This window comes from Aethalodelphis obliquidens, unplaced genomic scaffold (genome assembly GCF_003676395.1).
Source record: "Aethalodelphis obliquidens isolate GAN/ISIS:26980383/991018 unplaced genomic scaffold, ASM367639v1 scaffold26, whole genome shotgun sequence".
Classification (NCBI taxonomy): Eukaryota; Metazoa; Chordata; class Mammalia; order Artiodactyla; family Delphinidae; genus Aethalodelphis; species Aethalodelphis obliquidens.
Genome location: NW_020837970.1, coordinates 14,469,869 through 14,485,979, shown reverse-complemented (window position 1 = coordinate 14,485,979; position 16,111 = coordinate 14,469,869). Strand labels below are relative to the sequence as shown.

The 16,111-nt window shown below is 39.2% G+C and overlaps 1 protein-coding gene across 9 annotated transcripts in view; it reads right to left on the bottom strand.

Annotated features, from left to right (window-relative positions):
• Positions 1-16,111, bottom strand: part of MAP2K5 (mitogen-activated protein kinase kinase 5) — a 266,567-nt gene that overhangs the window by 74,935 nt on the left and 175,521 nt on the right. For 6 of the 9 annotated variants that reach the window (XM_027123420.1, XM_027123426.1, XM_027123421.1 and 3 more), the window contains one exon: positions 5,054-5,083. The exons of 2 other annotated variants lie outside the window; for them this stretch is intronic. In XM_027123420.1, coding sequence (XP_026979221.1) covers positions 5,054-5,083 — 30 coding nt within the window. Of the gene's footprint in view, positions 1-1,756; positions 4,031-5,053; positions 5,084-16,111 lie in introns of all 9 variants that reach the window. One more of the 9 variants, XR_003436416.1, reaches the window with a different exon arrangement.

Below are 16,111 nucleotides of genomic sequence, written 5' to 3'. Positions count from 1 at the left end.
ATCACTATTCACTATATCTCATATTTTTGATCCTTTTTACTACTTATCACCTTCTTTATTTGAAACAGATTTTTAACAGATAATCTTGATCATTACAACAATATCTCGCTTCCATTTTATTCAAATAATTCTTAAAAACAGCTTAAAAAGCCGTTTGGAATAACATCAAGCTTGCCATCAATCAAACGAAAAAATTCCGCTGGCGGTTGTATAAACATCAGATCAAGTCTGATGTCTTCAAGGATTTCAGAGTGAACCATAAAAAACTCCATTAACTTCTGACAAAGAATGCAAATTAATCACAACATGGGGTGAAATGAAATTAAAGGCTCTTTTCTAATCAATGACAAGGCAGGATGAAATATTTGTTACTCTCTCTGCACTCAGACTGCCTAGGATGTTTGCACTTCCCTCGCAAAGCCCCAAATGTAAGGTGTGAGTACAGATTCACCCAGTTGCTGTTTAGCCCTCCCCGCCTCCCCCACCCCCGCCCCCCAGAGCTATCTGCTTACAAGTCGTGGAGATTCACAGAACACACTAATCATCTGAATCTCAGGTGCATCCAATTTGTTATTCACACTCTCCCATGCCAGTGAAAAGCCTGGCGCAGACAGATGCACCAGGAACCCTAAATGACAGTTTTGGCCTGCGGAAGTACAATCACTACAGCAAAATCTAGTACAGCCTCCAGGTGAAATGTCTGGAGCTCCATATGGAGCAGGGAAAATTAACAACAAGATGAAAATCACTGCAGCAGCGGGGAGTCGGAATTTTTGAAAAAAAAAATGAAATTTAAAGATAAAGAAAGAGAAGTAATAAATTAATGGGGTGTGAAAACATTCAAAGCTTTACAATACCAGGGGCACTATTTGCTCAGATTTTTTTCCTTTTTTTAACTTCAGGTCATTTTGATGTAACTTATTAACCAAGATCGGGAAATGCAGCCAAAAGAAGAACATTTTTACACATGCAAAAGTACCTTAAATACATTTGTATCTACATTATCTTCACTTTCCTGTGGCATCTTGCTTACCAATTTCCAAACGCCAGAGCTGGCACATCCCCTGAGAAGTCTCGGTAATGGATTTACTATCATCCTAATGCAGGGTACTGTTGTAAAGTTTGAATGAAGGATGACAGTCTTTAGCAGGCAATCTTTTTCATTTCTCCTAAATTATGGTGTCGTTAAACAAACCGTTGCCCACCATCACGTTTTCTAAGTCAACTGGATTTGGATCTACATGACTAACTATACACAGCTCTAGTCCTTGTCCGGACTTGCACATTTTTCCCGATGACTATTAAAGCTAAATTGTTCAAGAAACTGAGATACTATCCGTTTACCAGATGTTTAAAAACACAAGTTTTCATTATGCTATTGCGGAATATCCTTCACAGGCACGCAGAGTTTAATGGCACTGGGGTCAGTGAGAGCTCTTGGGTCCCTCCAGATCCATCACTCTGCTAAACACATGGTAAGAAAAGCAAAAGGGCTCTTGGGAACGGTCTTGTCATCATCTTCCATGGCACAACCCTTCTCATCTACACAGGAGGCCTCCTGAGGGCAGAGAAGGAGAGCCAGGAGAAGGGCTTGGTGGGGCTGAGCGGGAAGGAGTGCAGTGGTTTGAACAGCAAACCAAAATCAGAGTTCACAGAGCCAGTCATTTGGTTTAGCCGCCTGCAAGCCCTAGATCTAACTGTACCCATTCATCCCCAAGGCAAGGTGCCTCATCTCTCTGAGACTCAGTCTGCTCACCTGGAGGCTGGAAATAACAGTCCCGAGTCAGATAACAGCAAGTGCTTTGGAGCTGGATGTCGGAAAGGTGCTAGGTGAATCTGACATCGTTGTTCCTCCTATTATAAGCTGTAGTAATAAGACTGTGTATCTATAATGGCTCCTAACCTTTCTTTCCATAGAGCCCTAAACTGCATGCCAGTGAGGCTACGCAACTTTAAGGCCTAAAGGAAACTAAAATAGACAGTGTTTTCAAATAACAGATAAAAACCCAACCCCCCAAACAATGAAGTTCATGGAGAATGATTATCTCAACAAAAATCCGGTCCTTTAACCTTTATGTTGGTCCCCAGCTACTGACTCTCCCTGCTATCTTCCCAACACCCCTCCCTCATCTGCATCCCCACCAGATACACACTGTGTCACCGGCAGGAAGAGACGCTGCTAACAACGCTGTCAGCAGCACTGACGCTGGGCTGGGGGAAGGACGAGTCTGTATGCTGGCCTTGCCTCCCCTCTTTCCCTTCTGCTCATTTTACACTCTGCTCCAGCTGCAGCTGGCAGGTTGCAAGCACAGCCTCTTGCAAACTTTGGTTGAGGATTAGAAATTCATATCCATAATCTTATTTGATCTGCATACTTCTAATCAGATAGGAAAGGCAGGTATCAGGATGCTCATTTTAGAGATGAGGAAACAGGCCAAAGCAAGAATTAAGGCCTGCAATGACCCGAGCTTGTTAGAGCTGGGTTCTAATCCTAATCTTCTAGCTCCTGGTCTAGAGTTCTTTCAAACAGGCCAGTCTCCTCAGCTTGCCATTAGTGAAGGCAGCTGAGATCTGGTTCCCTGATTTGACTTTGAGTACCCAGCCCTGGGTACATAAGGGATGCAAAACTGTGAGATCTTAAGGCTATATGAAAATCTTTCATGTGTTCAAGGGCCAGACCAGTGGGTAATAATTAAGATGAGGCAGTCCTCAGCCCGGTAAATAAAGCTTTGGCTCTATGGCTGCTTTGTAAACTAGTGAGTTACCTATCACTGGAGGTGTTCAACTTTGCTTTTTGGAGATATTGTAGAGAGGTTTGATTCGATGTTGTCTGAGATCACTTTCTACTCCTGAGAGTGTGTGATTCACTCCTGCCTATTCCACTTGGGATTCAATGGCCCCAAACCACCTACAGTACAACAATGAGCAAATCAACCATCCTGTTTGTCCAATTTATGAGGGGAGGCTATCACACAGAGTGGTTAGGGGTTCAAATGAGATAATACAGGCCAAAGAGAAGGTATTATTTCATAATCCAGTCCCTGCGATACTATAAAAATAAACATTTTCCTTCATGTGCTTTATTTGAAGGCAAAAGGGTAGAAAAGGAATCTATAAAGTAACCTTTCCCAATCTTCAGTCTATAGTACAAACCCTGTAAAATAAATGCCAACTCCATCAAAAGTCATTAATGATTCCAGCAATGAAGTGCACAAACTTCTGTTGAAAGACCTGGGAAATAGGCCTGATGGCATCAAAGCTGCTTCTATTATTTGAAATGAAAGTCCCAATTTGGTGACAATATTCTATCACGATTCAAGGAATACAGTTTTCCCCTCACTCTGGCATAACAGTGATTGCTACCTAGGGAGTTCAGCACATTAGAATTTTCCAACTTCCACTCGACTGATGAAGTAAACATATACTTAAACATTCCAGAAAACAATACTGCAAAGGTAGACAGCCTCTTTCTAAATTCGACCAGAGCCTTCAAAAGCTTCATTTGTCAAATGCGATCGTTTCTTAGACTTATCACTTATCAAATCTCGCTGATTAAATACTCTAGGCATTAGGAATCTCAAGAATACAGCTACACTCCCAATCTTTGGTATTTTTTTTTCTTAGATGGCTTATACAAGTTTTCTATTAAGACTTGTTTGAGAGAGAAGTTATATAGTACCTCTTCTCTTCATTTACAAAATTTGAGGGGATTGCGTACACTGGCCAAACAGTGAATTGTTTAAAAATTACTGACAGAATAAGAGGCTTACCAAGATAAATATTCTAATGAGCTATAAATCCTGAAAATGTGATTTTAATTTGATGGGCTACCTAGAGCTAAGCAGCAAGGCTGTACACAGTAAAATCTCACTAAATGCGAGCATGCATGCCAAGTGGTTACACTTAGGATCTTCTCTTTAAGGAAAAGATTATGTTTAAACAAAGAATCCTACTAATTTGAAAAGTGAGACTGACACTCTTGAACCTAACAACTTGGATGGTTTCTCCTCCACTTATCTGATGGCTTTAACTGTAAAAGAAAAAGGATACAAAAGAGACATTTCAGCGTGTGAAGGGGCTTTAAATGTCCACATGGGTACCAGGACAATTTGCTTAAAACTGCTTATAAAGACGGTAGAGAGAATGAGCCCCATCCTATTATTCAATAACCATGTTTGTGATGCATCTGCATAATCTAACCATGCATAAATTAGTATGTGTAATACAACACTTATTTGCATAATAATAGCAAGTTAATAGATGCTTAAAGAGCAGAGACCAACACCACCTTTAAATCAGACATGCCTCCGGGCACTTTGGCCTGTACAGACCAAGATGCCAGAAAAACAGGGAGCATCAACCAACAGTCAAACCATTCATTTTTCATCCCTCTAGACATTTCACTTATTTCCCCACACACACTGGGGAATCATTTTCAAACCACAAAATAGCTTTATATTTTAAGTGCTAGCACCCTTCTATAATAAAAATCTTAAAGAAATTACTATAGAGATTATTATCAGCAATGGTAACATAATGGACATTTTATTTTCCTAGAAATGTAAATAGGAAGGGCAAATTTTTTAAAAAGAAAATGTTCGAAATCACAGCCACATAAAATTGGGGGCCCATCTATTTGCTTAGCAAAAATAATGACTTAGATTAGATATTTTCACCCTTCACCTCAATCCTTTAATTCAAATACCTAATTGAATCCAAAAACGCAAATAGTGTATCAAGAAAAGGCTGTGCCCCTTTTCCAACCTCAGTAAGAGCACATGCTACTGGGTTGGGATGAGGAAAAACATTACCAGTGCCACACAAAGGAAGAGCACAATGATGGCTTTCAACCTTTAACAAAGAGGAAAAAAATCTGGAGTATAAAAAAATCAAAAATCAATAGAGACTCCTAAATGACTCCTTTAAGATATCACTTTTCAATTTAACAGGACAGATTTATTTGTATGTGGCTCAAATGTTCACAATTGCTCCCTGCACTTCATACATAGGAATGAATGTCACAGTGGAAAACGGCAGTAATGAACAATCTTACCTGAGGATATGGAAACCTCCCAAGAGCAAGCTGAGAAAGGAAATAATATTTGTCTAGTTATAGATTTGCATGCAGGGCAGATCTTAAGACAGACAAGTACTAAATTTCAGAATTACATCCAGCAAATATAAAAAGCTCACAACCTTAAATGCACAAACTAAATTATTGCTGTAATCACATTGAAAGCTATATATAGAATGAACATTTACATTGGACAATGTTGCATCCCTGATAAAATATTCTATTTTTAACAACTAAACACTACCCTTACATAGTTTCTCTTAGGAATATTGTCAGCTGTACGGGCATTATTCACATTTACAAGTGTACGACAGTTTCTTCTAAACAGAGACGTAAAACCATAGGATACTGTTGGCTTTTCCTCCTGTAAAAATGGAAACACTTAATTGCTCCTAGTCCACAGCTCTGTAGAATTTTCAGTTATAAGTATTATAGGAAGAGCTGTAGGAAATGGGGAGTGGGCCATGTGAAATAGAACATTGTGCCATTATTTTCATTTATTTGTTAGTTTTTTTCATCCATTCATATTTAGAAGAAAAGAGCTACTACTAGTGGGAAAGTGGCAGTTCAAGACTATGAAGTCGGAACTATAGGTCTGAAATTGGGTAACTGAATCCTTACAGCTTCCAATTTTATTTAATTAGTAAACTGCTATGTGTTTCTAGGCCACTCACTTAATTTTGGTCTTTGAATTCTCACCTGTGAAAACAAAATGATTCAACCAGGAATAGGATTGATATGAAGCGATAAGATCAAATTTACCAAACATACCATAATTTATTTAAAGAGAACTGTGGCTAAATTTTGCAACTTCATAATGTGGCCCATCGTCAGGTCTGAAATCCTTTATAGGTATTTGTAAATACTTTCAAAGTAGAATCACTACATCAGGGAACTTTGAAGCTAGAATGGATCCAAGGAAACATCAATCTGTTTTACAGATTAGAACCCCAGAGTCCCATTGAAGGTGTTTCCACACAGTTAATCAGTAGAAGCCTGGGGACTGACCCCAAGACTTGCAACGTAATCCAGGGTTCTTTCCAGCATATTACATTGCTTTTCTAGATCTTGAGAAGTTGTGCACTTATCTCAAAGACACTGACACTGCTCAAACATTTCTGAACTCCTCTTTTGGAACTGTGTTTAGAATCATTTCAAGTCACAGAAGAACAACTACTTCATTTTATTAGAACTGCATCTTATCTTGAGCTTAAAATCATACCCCTCTGGTTTTCTGATCATGTAAATTATTTGTTGACTAAGGTCTGAACGGCCTATGGGTATTACCAAAACCCAAATTCAAAGAAAAAATATTTTGTTCCTTAATAAGGATAGACATGAAGATGCTGAGGTTAATTTTTAAAGTTCTAAAACCAGTTTGAGCAACAGCAATGTAATAGGAATAAACCATATGACCATGTAAGGTGACTACTTGGAAAGGGCCAACACTCATTTGGATGTGTGTGTGTTTGTGTGTATATATATGTGTGCGTGTACATATATATATATATCTATATATGAATACGTGGTAAGATTTGTTACCTTGTACTCATTTCTTGCGTACTCAGAATTCTCAGATTTTCAAGACATAAAGTTATACTATCATTGTTTCATTTGGTGGATGTCATTAATCTGTTCAACTATAGAGTGAAGGAAAGAGAGTATGGATGTTAATCAAACTCCCTTTCACAGTTTTGTGTGATTATGTCTGTTGTCTATATGCTGCTATTAGTTAGGAAGGGGAGGGACTCAGCTCTCCACTGCCTCCACTCCACCCTCACCCAAAATAGGCTATTGATTTGACTTACATTCTGTAAACACAGTGTGTTTCTGGCCAGTGAGAATGTGCACATTGATTCAGAAAGAGCCACTATGGTCTTTTGTGGCAGTAATGGGTGGGCTAGGCATTTGCACCATTCTGTACTGAACTGACAGGCAGTGACAGCTCACCAAAAGCTGTCACCTATCATCACACCCATCCGCAGATTATGAGTTTTACACATTCTTTCATTTGGAAAAAGTAGCAAGAGGAGGGTCTCTCGTCTGAAAAAGCTGACAGCTTAATAACTACTAGAAAACGTTTAGAACATCCTATCTGAAATCCTTCTACAGGTGCTGCACCATTCACTCTGGTATATGTTGAACATGTCATTAGGGCCTATGGAAGAATTCTGTCCACGTAGCTTACCAGCAGAAGAAACTTGCCCACCATATATGCAGTTAAGGTCTAAACTAGCTGGCCAGTGCCAACACTGGCCATTGGTTCTTGTAGATTAAAGAACTAAGCAATGATAAAAGGAAGACTTTAAAAAAAAAAAGAGTAGGATGAGGTGAAAAATGTGAACTTTTTCCACTTCAACACAAAGCCTCAAATTCCCAAGTCATCACTATTCTATGGAGAGCAAGGCTACAGCAGACTTGGGAATGTGCACTCATCTACTTGGCCCCCTCTCCCAACTGGTAAAAGGTAATTAGGCTGGCTGATGATATTCATTTACTCTGTAAGAGACCTCCATCAAGAGAACAGAGAGGAAATTCAGCAGGGAGCATCTCTGTACCAGCCTGCTTGGGAACAGGTGGCAATGCTTGAACTAGTGACCTCAACATTCTTGGAACTGGCTTTACTCATGTGCACTTTCCTGATATCCTGTGGAAGCTCAGTCTTACTTGTCAACTACATTCCTGCGAGGACTGTTTCTAAGGCATCTTGCAGGTCTGACCTCTTTTCAATCTGAGGGCAGAGAATGGTCCCCTGTTCTTGACCAGAGACGCGCAACATCATTTCCTCTCCCACAGTGTCACCACTGGGCTGCTCCAGTGGCAAGGCAAGGATTCCAATCCGCACTAGTGAAAACTGGCAGCGGTACTATAAGGCTGGCACCACAAGCAGTCATTTTAAGGCCCTGGGAGAGGGAGCTGCCTTCCATGTATGTCTCTGCCCTTTCAGGCTTAATGCAGCTGCAATGTTTATATTCTACACTATTTGTCTGGTGGCCAAATAGAAGGAAATATATAGCTAAGCCCTAGAACCTTTTTATCAAGTTCAATTAGGAGAAGGTAAAAAAGGAAAAGGGCTCTTAGCAGATATGGCTGAGGCTGCCAAAAGTCAAAATAAACACTGAACCCTTATGGGGAAGAGGGAGTACATATGCTATGAGTGAATATTTCAGAGACAGATGGACCTGGGGCCATTCTGTATCTTTTACCCTTACTGGTCTATTAATCTACTTGCATTTCCCTAGTTTTTATTGTCAAGGTATTATAAATTAGGAAACTTACAAAAGAGAGTATGTAATCTTCTCTGAAATGGCCTGCAGATATGTCACTGTACTAAATGTGTTTCAGATTTAATGAAGCTTTAATGTCCTTTTTAATTTTGCCTGTTTCTGTATCACCAGGGGTCGGGCAAGGCAATCAGCACTCAAGAGGGTGGTTTGGTTTAAAACTAGGAAAAAACTCATTTGCTTATGAGTTGCACTGTATTTTCTTAATTAAATTTACTGAGTAAAATGGTTTAAGTTCAGCCAACCAATGACCTTTGTATGTAGATGTAGATTTATAAATAGGTTAAAGAAGAAAAAAAAAAGAATCACAACAAAGCAAACAGATTAGGGCTTAGCCAATGGAAGTCTTTGCCCTCTTTATCATCTTTACAAAAGAAGCATTTAAATTTAGGCAGCTTAAGTCCAGTTTAAAAAAACGTATATTGAAAAATGTGGGCGCACAGAAGCGCCAGCAATTCATCAAATGACTCTAACATCCTTTTCATTCCCAGCAGGGGAGCGGCTCACATTGTAAAAGATTTGGAAAAGCTTTATTTATTTTGGGGAAGTGGAGGTAGAGATGAGGGAGGGAGAGGATTCTATTTAATGTTAAATAAAAAAGTGCATTTTAATTCTAAATACATAAGATTCAGCAAAGTGCTAAATACTCTGTTCGTGGTGGGAGATTTACTATGCAAAAGGCAGAAAAAGAATGCTCCAAAAACACTTACCAGTTGGGAGTACACTTAAATAACAGTAAACCACTAACCTTTCACTGTAAAACTAGGACTGCTCCTCAGTGTTATCTTATTGATCTTTGATTTGTCCAACCATAATCTATGAAATACTCTTGAGTTAGCAGTATCTGAATAGGTTGGACTTCATCATTTAAATAACCAATATATGTGTGAATGTGATTATAACAATTGCCAAATACATAACAAATGCGTGATAGAAACCTTTGTATTTTAACAAAAAGGGTAGAAGATGTTTATTTACAAAGCAACAAAAATGGCTTCTGTTGATAATAAGAATAATTATTGTCATGAAGTCATAAATGATAAAGAGAAAACATACATTGTAACCAGAAAGCAAGTGCAGGACACAAACTCAGGATATGTTTTTGGTGATCAACTGACCAACTCAGAATATCAACAATGTGGGAGTAGCTTTAAATTTACAGTTATACTGAAGAGCACTGGATTTTATAAATTCTTAATTTAGACATATTCTATGTTTCTCAGCAAAACTGCAAATTGAAAATACGCATTTTCAATATAGCCAGTGATCTAGTTGAAGGAGGACTTTATAGCCTGAAATGTTCTAAAATTTGTTCTTAATTACCCTTGTGCACATTTTACACAATTAAATTTCCATCGAAGGATTTTGCATTTAGATTGTGCACTGCAGTTAAACCTTTATTTTACAGAAATGCAGCAGCCACTTTGGGACATTCAGACACAGGGAAACTTTAAAAAAATCAGACTTAACTACTGGATTACATAAAATTCCCTAGGTGAGATTTCATCCCAAGACCAATTTACACAGTCCTAGAGAGAGAGTTTAAATCATCTGAAACTATGCTAGCGAAGGACCATAATAAATACTAAATACCTCAAAATCTACCCTAAGATTTTTCTTTTCTTCCCGTGTATCAATTTCACTGTCCTCTTACTGCATGGTTTAAAAACAATCCAAAGGATATAACAGCAATTTACCAGTGTTAAAGTGCTTTGGAGGTTAAATTGACAACAAAGAACACAGAAACACAAAGCATCTTGAAGTAGGGTTTCAATTAAATGTGGAGGATTTAGTAATGCAGTACCAAAAAAAAAGAGTTACAAATTAATTTAATCTTCTGCCTATAGTTTGCAGCTGCACTCTGAAGTGTCTTGGGCTTAAGAACAAAGACTTGAAAGGCCTCGGAGTGAGGAAAGCTTCAATTTTTAATGTATAACGCCATTAGCTGATAACTTGTGGAATGTGCAACCCCTGCAGAGGGGCATAAGTGCGAGTAACAGAGACGGATGAAGTGGCATATTTGTTCATGTCTAGAACTATGAGGAAGAGGGTTATTACTAAGACCATCAGGCCCAACAGAAATATGCCCTAATAACCTTTGGGACCCTCCACATTATCAGTTTTCACTACATCAAATATATTAAAATCAAAACCTAATTCACTTTAATTAAAGACAATTAGTTTGTTTTACTATTATTGTTTTAACTTGTGTGACATTATAATACATTGTAAATTAAAGACGGAATATTAAATATAACAAAAGCATCAAACTGTGTACACCTTCCCACCCATGCTTGGTGAAATCAGCTTATCACCGGTGTCTATTTAAGGAAATTCAAGAACAACCATCATTAAAAGTAGTGTAGAAACATTTCACCCTAAAAAGAATTCAGTGGAACCATGCATATGTTTTCCCTATTCAATTTATACTTCTTTTCACATAATGCTTTCCTATAACTCCAAGGATTTCTTTAACACAAACAGAATTATGGCCCAATGGAGGCACAAGAAGCTTAATTAATTTGCCCAAGGTCATACTGTAGGTTGGTGGCAAAGCTTGTTAAATTACTGGTAACTCTGGGCTCTACAGATGTTTTGGCAATGGCAAAGGCCCCTGTCCGCAAAGGCCCCAGAGACTTCTAGTGCAGAGGGTGAATGAACCACGGCAAATAACTCACGACGCCTGTTCAAAAGGTGCCAAGTGCTCTGGAGAGCTCACAACATTTTCTTTGTGTAGAAAGAGCCTAAATGTGAGTTTCCCACCAGGAGTGCTTCTTAACAGGTCCCAATATTTTAAAAAGAACTATTCATCCTCACCAGAGTCCATTAATAAAAAGTAAATTTATTTTAACTTAAAGATCCCAAGCACAGTAGCACAAAGAAATAAATCAAACATTTATCCATCATTCAGAAGGTCCTGCATTCTATCCCACAGATTACTAATAATAATGGAGAAAAGATAGCATCACAAATAAATGTTTCTAATACAGTGGGGTTTTTTTTCTCTTTTTAAATTAGAAATGGGTTTATTACAGTGGACACTTAAATGGGGCCAGGGCAACAGTAATTCACAAGTACAATATCCTAATGCTCTTCCTTTAATTGCTTTATTTGTTTTACTGTTAAGAATGATTGCTTGCTGTAGTCTAACCATGCATGCTGAAAAGCATGATACATTGAGGTCTCAACCTGGGCAAACTGTACCTAAACTTACACTTTATTGCAGCTTAGTTCACAATCTTCACCTAATATAGGGTTATATCCCAGTGCAGCAAGAGGATAAATCATCCTGGAATATTACTCTGGTAAAGTTTAGCTGTGACTGGAGCATATGTGCTTTCGAGCCACTGAAGCAAAGGCCCATAAAATACACTAATTACTGGAAGTTATGGTCACTGAGTGATTGATAGCGCTCTGCAAGGCAACTTCCTCATTTCAGCTCTTCTGACGGGGCTCATCCGCCACATAGCAATTATTAATTCATGACCCACCCCTCAGGCGTTAGTACCTTTACTTCTAATTCTCCTGCTACCAAACTACTGCTACAGCTGGACACTGTCTTTCTTCATTCTGATGGCTGGGTAAGGATGATAAAAAGTAGATTTCACGCTAAATGCTATTGTTTTGAATCTTTAAATGTTGCTTGGTCTTTCTAACCCTGCTGTCCTAAAAAACATAATTCTCCTTCCTCTCCCATAATGCTATTTCACTTGCATCATTTTCTTTTTTCTCTTTAAAAAAGAATTTGTGTGTGTTTATGCATATATATGTATATGTATGCATATATGTGTGTGTATGTGTGTGCGTGTGTTTGTATGTGTGTGTGTATATATCAATCTGTGTGTCTATACTGTATTAGATCAAAAACTCTGAATAATTTTTTAGTGGAACACTGTGGTTTAAATGCAATATATAACTTCAACTAGGCCATAGTAAATATGAGGCAGTTAATTGATAAAAAAAAAAAATGGAACCCCCCCCAACCCTCCATTTAAATAGACCCACTTTTGTAGCTTTGAAGACATTCTAAGTGTTTCAAGTTGATTTCCATCAGTAGCTTCACTCAGAGCAATGCTGATTAAATAATATCTGGGTATATAACTGAATTTCTAAAAGTCACTTAGAAACAACTGCAAAGGTCTCTTTTGATGGTGTTCTGTGCCTTGAGAGGAAATTCAGTGAGAGACTCTGAATTAAAGAGAGAGAAAGTTCAGTCATGATGGATGAAAGAAGACATTTTACTTTTCTAATAGAAAAATAAATGTTCTTCAAATTTTGAACAACTCAAAATGCAATACTAAGGGTGGTTTTCCTAAGTGGAATCTGAGATAGTGTAATGGATGAATAGATGACTCCAAGCTACCTATCCTTTCAGAGTTTGTTTCAAATTATTCCTCCTCTTCTGTTGGGAGTTAGTCCCAGAAAACAATTGTGAGGACAAATTCCATACCCTCCCTGTTCATACCATTCACTGGGCAGTGTATCACATCCCACCTGGTAACTATCTTCTCGTACCTCTAATGCCGGTAAATTTCACTTGTTTAAGGGCAAACTCTAAGTCATAAACTTTCATATGCTCTCCACAACACCAGAAATAGTATTTTGCAGTAGGTTAATGTTGAGCATTTGTTGATTATGATGTACGCCCTGATGGTGATGTCTCCTAGAGCTTGGTCAACTTGGTGCTGCATGGCTTGGTTACTTCTACTATTAAAGCTATAATACTTTAATAAACATAGTACACAAACTTTTCAGTATTAGGGGCTGACTGTTTTAACTGGTAAGGCCCTCTTACATATACTTCACTGCTTAGAATAATCACTTTCACATACTTCAGCATTATGATTAATTTAGATGGCTTATTTCTTGTTAAAGACTGAAGGGGTACAAAAAGGGAAAAGATTAGAGTTAACTGCCCCCAAATCCATCTCATGTGCTTAATTCAATAACCATTTTAATCTTTACAGTAAGAATTAAGAAATGACACTCTTTCAATATGTTTGTATAATGCTGACCTGTGTGCTCTAACAGTGGGTGGCTTTAATCCTGATAACAGCCCCTAGAGACCTAGCTTGGTGGGGTGTCCTCCATTTCTAAACTGCTCACTGGCGTCATGTAGCTACAGGTACCCGAGAAAACATCAGTGCTGGGGTACAGTCTATCGAGCGCAGTCTAAGCCACACTTGTATTTCCAGACATTTCAAAGTCAAGAGAGTCATAATCAGGTAATATGCTCACACTTCTGGCCTCTCTGTGTGTTGCTGCTCCTGAGAGAGGGGGGAGGGAAGAAAGGAAGGGAGAGGTATGGAGTGGCCATTCCCACACCAAGACTCCATGCATGCAGGTGAAGTCATCTTGGATTTCCCTTCTTAACCACCATCTGACTACACCCTCACCACCCACAGAATCCTGAGAAAAAAATAAATGGTTATTTTAAGCTATTAATGTTGGATAATTTATTAAGAGTAATAGATAAATGAAATGCTATCCTTGACATTGATGTCAGCCCTCCCACTCATCTGCCCAGTCCTATGCGCTTTTCCACTGCACTTTTACTTATCTTTCTCCCTTCTAGTCAAGGAGCTCCTGAGGGCAAAGTTTGTATCCCTACTGCCAACACAAGGCAGCACTACATAAATGTTTACTGATTAGATGGAACTCTCATCTACCTGCTTCCACTTTATTATAACAGACATACTGGAGATTAGGTTAATTTCTGTGTTTCCTAAAAAAAAAATAAACTAGGTCTTGGCTTCTGAAAAACAACAGCAATTGTACATTTCAAAATACAGTAAAGCTGGGCTTCCCTGGTGGCGCAGTGGTTGGGAATCCACCTGCCAGTGCAGGGGACACGGGTTTGAGCCCTGGTCCGGGGAGATCCCACGTGCCACGGAGCAACTAAGCCCGTGCACCACAACTGCTGAGCCTGTGCTCTAGAGCCCGTGAACCACAGCTGCTGAGGTCCGCACGCCTACAGCCCGTGCTCGGCAACAAAGAGAAACCACCGCAATGAGAAGCCCGCGCACCGCAACAAAGAGTGGCCCCCACTCGCCGCAACTAGAGGAAGCCCGCGCACAGCAACGAAGAGCCAACGCAGCCAAAAAATAAATTAATTAATTAACTAATCTATTAAAAAAAATACAGTAAAGCTGAACCAACCATAGGGAGAGTGTAGGTAGCAATCCTGTGAAAAGCAGTGTTGACTATGAGCAGAGTCACAATATACCAGCCCTTCCCTTTATCTGATTTCCTGCCCATTTACAGTTACCATTTCTCTCTCCTTTTTTCAAACTACTGATCTACTTCTTTTCTACAGCATAGTGGAAGAAGCAGACTTTCATCCAGAGTCAGACATTTAACTGCAGCTCCCTGGTCTAGTCACCTAACCTTTCTGGAAAAGTCCTTTAATTTCTCTGGATCTCAGTTTCCTTATTTGCAAAATAGGAACTTTGATGCTTATAGATCAAAGTTGGTGGAATAATCTTGGGTAACTTAAATTACTGATTTTTTGGTCATTTCCATCACAGTGGGGAGAAGCTTAAATGAGATAATGAATATCAAATGGCTTTGTAAAGCGTTATGTACACATAAAGTGTTGTCACCCTTCTAGAATGACACTGAGCGAGATGTCAACAGCAAGGAACAGAGGAAAGCACACTCCACTGGACATCAGAGGTCCCAGCTGCCAGTCCTCATCGCTCATGCTGTACCTGTGGGCACAGTCCTTCCCTTCTCTGGACCCGAGCTTCCTCACTGGTAGGAGAAGGGATCTGATTTAACAAGTTCTAATGTCTCTCTTCTAGTTAAAAAACACTCTAGTCTCTAAATACAAGATACGGAGTGCAAAAGATTTTTCTAATTAAATGCTAAAAAAATGTTAAAGTTATTATTATTCAGTTCAGAACCAAAGTATGGAAAATAGTCTGTAGGATCTTTGAGAGGATTTTTTTTTTTTTTTTTTTTTTTTTGCGGTATGCAGGCCTCTCACTGTTGTGGCCTCTCCTGTTGTGGAGCACAGGCTCCGGACGCGCAGGCTCAGGGGCCATGGCTCACAGGCCCAGCCGCTCCGCGGCATGTGGGATCCTCCCAGACCGGGGCACGAACCCGTGTCCCCTGCATCGGCAGGTGGACTCTCAACCACTGCGCCACCAGGGAAGCCCTGAGAGGATTTTTAAAGCCAATTTCGGGTCACTGGATTTGAGTATTGATAGATCTCTATGAGCAGTGGTTTTTATTGCTCAGTATCTCAAAGGTAGCAGCAGCGGTTCCTCAAATTATCACACTCAGAATTTTAGAGTTGACAGATGTCACTAAAACACTGGCCCCTTTTATCTTTTAGATCTCAACTCAAAAGTAACCCGACACCACTCAGTTACTCCTATCATACGGTGCTGTTTATTTGTCTAAAAAGTTATTATTGTCAAGCACCCTTCTTTAAAATGTAGGCTCCATTAAAGCAGGGATTTTGTCACTTTCATTCCTAGCAATGTCCCCAGTGACTAGCACAGTGCCTGCCACATAATGGGCACTCAACAAAAATCTGCTAAGTGACTAAATGAATAAATGACTGCATCTTGTCTAACCTTATACCTGTCTCTTCTACAAAGTATTTCTTAAAAAAAAACAAACCTGAGACCAGTATTCAGTCACTACTTAAATGCCCCTAGGGATGTGGGCATTTTTTTTACCTCTAAAAGGATGACTGCACTGTTGAGTAGGAAGGGTGCAGGGATATACCCATTAAAAAACTCTT